The 6,000-nt window shown below is 44.5% G+C and overlaps 1 protein-coding gene across 1 annotated transcript in view; it reads right to left on the bottom strand.

The window, feature by feature from the left end:
- Window positions 1–2,085: 2,085 nt before the first annotated feature.
- Window positions 2,086–6,000, bottom strand: part of SLC9A9 (solute carrier family 9 member A9) — a 554,145-nt gene continuing 550,230 nt past the window's right edge. The window contains exons 15-16 of the mRNA XM_021678860.1: window positions 5,306–5,411; window positions 2,086–3,775 (exon numbers count right to left, since the gene is read on the bottom strand). Coding sequence (XP_021534535.1) covers window positions 3,554–3,775; window positions 5,306–5,411 — 328 coding nt within the window. The 3' untranslated portion in view covers window positions 2,086–3,553. The remainder of the gene's footprint in view (window positions 3,776–5,305; window positions 5,412–6,000) is intronic.

Genomic DNA, 6,000 nt, shown 5'->3' with positions numbered 1-6,000 from the left:
TTTATGAACTAAATTTCTAACTATATTCATGAGTCTGCTTCTATAGTTTGTAGTAGATTTTCTTGATCTTTTTTCTTATTTCTGGGTGAATACCACACAGTTTTGGTTACTATAGCTTTGCTGTATGTTTTGGTGTCTTATAAGGAGTCTACTGTTTTTTAGCAGTCTGTCTTCTGCTAGTTATTTGACAGATGGGACGGAGTCATATTTGTCTTTGAATTTTAAAAACCCTTTACATGGTTTGCATCCATGTGTATTGGGTGATGCAGATGAGTAAACCCAGAAGGTATTGGCATTATTGATGCTACATTTTATATTCTCAAGGTCTCAAAGATCATGGTGAAAATAACACATTTTCTAGTTTTTATTCCACTTCCTCTTGTAGTTCAGTACTTCAGTGAGTTATTTCATAGGACTCTTATTATTATTATTTTTTAAAGATTTTATTTATTTATTTGACACAGAGAGAGACAGCGAGAGAGGGAACACAAGCAGGGGGAATGGGAGAGAGAGAGAAGCAGGCTCCTCGCCAAGCAGGGAGCCCGACGTGGGGCTCGATCCCAGGACCCTGGGATCATGACCTGAGCTGAAGGCAGTCGCTTAACCGACTGAGCCACCCAAGCGCCCCAGACTCTTATTATTATTTAATTTGTTTTTGAATAAATAATTCATCTATAGCATACAAAATCCCAAAGGTACAGAAGTGATAAATTAAGTCTCCCCTCAGTTCTTTTTTTTTTTTTTTAAAGATTTTATTTATTTATTTATTTGACAGAGAGACACAGCGAGAGAGGGAACACAAGCAGGGGGAGCAGGAGAGGGAGAAGCAGGCTTCCCGCTGAGCAGGGAGCCCGATGCGGGGCTTGATCCCAGGACCCCAGGATCATGACCTGAGCTGAAGGCAGACGCTTAACGACTGAGCCACCCAGGCACCCCAGTCTCCCCTCAGTTCTTAAGAGGCAATTTATACTACCAGTTTCTTTAATCTTCCAGAATGGCAGCATACCATGCACTCTGTTCTGCACCTTGCTATTTTTATTTAGCCATATACCCTGGAGATCATTCTACATCAGTACACGTGATGCTGTGTCATGAGATGGCTGTGCTGTGTTTTATTTAACCGGGAAGGCAATTAAAGTTGTTTCAGTAAATATTCTTTACATGTATAACATTCTCAAATATCTAGAATAAAAGTTCTGCACATGAAATTGGTGGGTCAAAGGGTATTTGAATTTTCAGCTTTGATTTATATCATTAAATTGCTTTCCAAGAAGTTTCTAGAAACTTCATGAATGAAGACCTTAATGGCGCTTGCCACCAGGCTTTCAACTTGCTCAGACATGTACTGAGTACCAGGGGGACACTACAGAGGGTCTAGCTGGGCGCCTGACAGTGAGTGGAATTGTGTGTGTGTGTGTGTGTGTGTGTGTGATGTACACATGGTAAGAAGCTCAAGGAAAAACCATCAGTCAATTAATTAATTAGGGTCCTCTTTAAAGCTCTAGTAATGAGTGCAAGCATTAGTGGCTTGAATAAAGCTTTGCCTTTATTATTCATTAGAAACTGGCAGTAAATAATAGGTTTGAATTTCACAGTCCTCATGCTGCTAATCAAAGCACAAGATCTTAAGATCATAAATTATTATCCCTCACAACAGGAGCATAAAGGGAATTTGGTTTTATGAATTGCTAACTGGGACACTAGCTAGCCTCTCTCTGGGTCTTGGGCTGATTCAGAGGGAAGGAGGCTGGTAATGGCACCTTGAAACTGGAACATGGTCTTACAGATTGGACAGGGCACAGTTTCCTCAGACTCACAATATTTTACCTACCTGGAGTCAGGGGGATAAGTGGTCCAACGCAGAATGAACAGCTCCTCATTCCCCTTGTTGGTAATGGTTCATGATGTCCTATGGCCCAGGCTCTTCCTGGGTCTTCCTGGGCCATAGGACCCTTGCAGCTCCCTTATGTTATCTTTCACTGCCTGCTTCATCTGGCATTTCAAGTAGAAAGGCTTCAAACTGCCAATTGGCATGGGCAGAGAAAATGTCTTTAAATAAAGCATTGGCCAACACAATCATACTTTATAACAAAAGTTTATTAGGATTAAGTCACATTAGAAAACTTCATGCTTTGCCACTTGCCATATTTACCTGGAATGACCAGATTATACTTGGCTGAGTATAAAACAATTTGTGCCCTGTACTGTTTAGAAAGTAAGAAAATTGATGTACGTAGCAGTGTGCCGGAAACCACCATGGTTAATAGCCTAACAGCTGGTCAGCAAAGCGCGTGTTACTTCTGAGCTTTGGGCCTGAGGAAGACATCATTTCCTTCCTCCTCCAGAAGCAGACCCATCGGAGCCTGGGCGTTGAAGACTGGAGCCTGCTTTTTTTTGGACTTTAATGTTAACATCTGTATTTCAAGAAAAGCTAGGCTTGAGGTATCTTTATAGCTTCAAACGCACAGGTCGTGCAGCTGAATTAAAAGCTATTGTGTTGGTCTGTCTGTCACGGGCCACGAGCCACCTCTCACAAGGGGAGTCCTGATGCTGTGTCCTTGCCTCCTCAGTGTGGTCTATGCATCATCAGCTCCGCTCCTCCAGCTTCTGCTTTTGCTCATCAGCTGTGAGAGCTGGAATCGGAGGGCAGGCTGGGACTCCTGCACTGCCATGTAGAGACCAACCTGTGCCGTGAGTCTCATCACCCAGCATACAGAGGGGACCTGCCAAAGGGCCAAGAGGTGACTCAAGTGCAAGCAGGGGCAGGAAGGCTCATTCTTTAGATAAAATATAGTATGGGGAGAAGAAAACAGCTTTCTCTGGGAGGGGTCCTACCAAGTTGCAGAGCAGAACTGCACTGAGTGCAGTGTATGCCCGGCTATAACCAACCAACCCCTTCCTTCAGTAGGAGAAGTGGCTGGAAAAGAACGCCAAGGGGAACAGTGGGTCACCACCCAGCATGGGTTCTGTGAGGCCATCGACAGTGGTATCGATCCCTTGTGTGGGCTTTGCAAATAGCTCTGAAGTCATTAAGAGCAAGTGAGAGTCTAGGTTTTTATAATATACAAATTTCACTTAGTAAACAACTGGGCATTCCCTTCAGCTTGGGAGCCCACATGTTTATGCTCAGAAACTTTTTTTCCCTGATTTTTAAGCTCTCCCTAATGAAGGGAATAAAATCCGAAATCGAAATGAAGGGCCTGGAGAGCTACCTACCGAAAAGAAACACCTGCAGACCCAGCACCTCTGTTCCATCCATGCAGCAGCTAGATTCCTAACTCCCTCCCGTCTCAACCCTCCCCGCCCTACCCCCCCAATTCACTAATAAAAATGGCTGCTGTCAGAAACTTAGATTCAGTTGCATAATATAGAAGGATGATAATAAATTCTCACTTCTTCAGGCACCAGAGAATACTTGTGACAAGGTTTTGATTCTCTCCAATGTAGGCTCTTACTGCATCGTCCAGCCCCTCCTCAGCACTGCCTCCCCAGCTTGGCTCGTATTCCTCCAGGAGCCCCACATGACTTGGGATCACATCTGCACTGTTCACCATTAGTTCAGCTGGGACTGCCCCGGCGTCTGCTCAAGCTTGAGTTCGTAGCCTCCTAGGCCGAGGTCCCCCTCGTAAATGTTGTCCTTGCTTGGAGTCTGCGGGGAAGTTTTCTGGTCCAGGCTTGCAGGAGGGCTGCAGGGCGAAGTGGCTTGCTCCTGGTAACTCATGGCCAGTTCGTCCTGATTCACAATGCATTCCACATCTTCTTCTTTGAGCTGTTCCTGCAATTTGGGAAGAGAGAAAAGTGACTTCGTGAAGAAGAACACAAGAGCTGTCCAACAGTGTAAGAATGGAGGGTGCTTGTTTTCCTTTCTTAATGGCCCTGTCTTGCTCTGGCTGAGGTTCCTCGGCCCCCGGCACTGATGGAGCATTTCCCGTGGAAGACCTGGCCCCGGGACACAGTCACTTGAGGCCTCCAGGCCTGGCATGAGAGCTGGTAGAGAGCACGTGCTCACTGAGTGCCTGGGTTAAGGGAGTCAAAATAAAATTCAGTGGATTTCTTGAACTGGTACCCAACCAGGTTGAGAGGAGTTAGGAGTTAGAGGAGGCACGTCAGTGTACGGAATGATTCTCAACGTTGGTTTTGTAACACTTGTGCCCATCACTAAATTCTCAAAACACAGTTTCTGTTGTATTTTATTTGAAAAGTGTGTCCTCACAGCATGTTTCTTGGGATGAGTGTCACAAAGCTAAACATGGTTGCGGGGTGCCTGGGTGGCTCAGTCGGTTAAGCGTCTGCCTTCAGCTCAGGTCATGATCCCAGGGTCCTGGGATGGAGCCCTGCATCAGGCTCCCTGCTCAGTGGGGAGTCTGCTTCTTCCTCTCCCCCTGCTTCTGCTCTCTCTATCTCTATCAAATAAATAAATAAATTCTTAAAAAAAAAAACAAAACACAAAGCTAAACATGGTTGGAAGTCACGATAGTAGATAATGGCAGAAACTAACTAGATCTGGCCAACATAGGTTTCCTCAGACGGAGTTTTCCTTGAAGGAAAGAATTAAGATCTCCACTCTTTCATTGGCTTTGGGAAGGCCGTACGAAATTACTCACAGAAGGAGCCCTGGCTAGGTGACCGAGTTTAGTGGTTTCCAACATTCGGATGTACTAGAATCACTTGGAAGGTTCACTGAAGCAGATGCTGGGCCCCAAGCTCAGAGTTCAGAGGTGAGGCTGGGGATGGGGGGCTGAAAATTTGCATTTCTAGCAAGTTCCCAAGTGATGCTGAGGCTGCTGGTCCAGGGACACACTTTTGAGAACTGCTGCCTCAGGCTATCGTGCCCAGAGCACATTTGAGATGTCTTTTTCTCTCTTTATGCAAGGGGGTGGCCAGCTGGACAACCTCCAAGGGTGCCACAAACTCCAAGATTTTGCTCCTCTCCAATTCCTGACACTGGTTTGTTGGTAATGATTCTAATTGCTTCTCAGCATTTTTTATTCCACTCCCTTGAGCTATAAAGCACAGGCCTCATATTTAAAACCTCAAAACACAGCAGTTTGTGAGGACATATTACTTCTTTTACATTTTCTAAATTCATTTTATGGTTAAAAATATTGGTCACAATAAAAAAAATTGCATTAAAAAAAAAAAAAAGACTGAGCCCACATCAGCAATATTTGAAAAGAAAAGAGATATGCCTCTTGGTGCAGTGAATTTTAAAATGCTTCCTCCTCAAGCTGGGAAGTAATAGTCCTGAGGTTCTTGGGCTCATCAGTATCCACCAAGCCTGTCCCACATCAGGGTACTTACTCACCCCGTAGGCCTGAGGACTGGTGAGCAGCCTGGAAATTGGACCGCACCATTCAGGTAATGTTGTGGTCAGTGGAGGACCAGCGTGGGTTAAAATTGGTTTCAGATATCTGTAAGGCCTGTTAAGGAATACTTGTCAAGAAGAAGTTAGAATTTAGTTTCCCACCCAGCACAAACCTTTGCATGTGGCGAAAGAGACAGTTATGTTCACCTTTAAATCCCCGACTCCCTCATTTAGGAGGCAATTTGGCTTGCAAAAAATTGCTGTTTATAATCTTTGCTCCACACACTTTTCCAGCCCTCCTGGCAGCCTTTAATCAGAAAGAAATGGGAGCTGGGCCAGCCAACATCAGAGAGGGGGGTAAATGTTCCTCTTCTCCTCCCCTCCCCCGCTCCATGTCTCATCCATTTGAGACTGCATTTCGTAAGAATTATCTTAAACACCACAGAAAGGATTGTGTTCTCTTAAAACTGCACACATAGCTTAAGCCACCAGTAATTTTCACAAAGAAGCAAGAGGTATTTCATAAACGCTCAGTCATTTTAGAACTGGGTAGTGAACATAGATTGTTTTCCGAAATACTTTATTTTCACTATTCAATACAGTCGCTTTATACTTCATACGTCAATGCGTCTCCATACAAAATTATGTAAATAAACTGGTGCCAGGTTCATTCTATTCTCTAGCACCTGTCTTTC

The sequence above is a fragment of the Neomonachus schauinslandi genome, chromosome 1 (assembly GCF_002201575.2).
Source record: "Neomonachus schauinslandi chromosome 1, ASM220157v2, whole genome shotgun sequence".
In the NCBI taxonomy this organism is placed as follows: Eukaryota; Metazoa; Chordata; class Mammalia; order Carnivora; family Phocidae; genus Neomonachus; species Neomonachus schauinslandi.
Note: the sequence above shows the minus strand (reverse complement) of the source record. Positions and strands in the feature narration are given on the sequence as shown.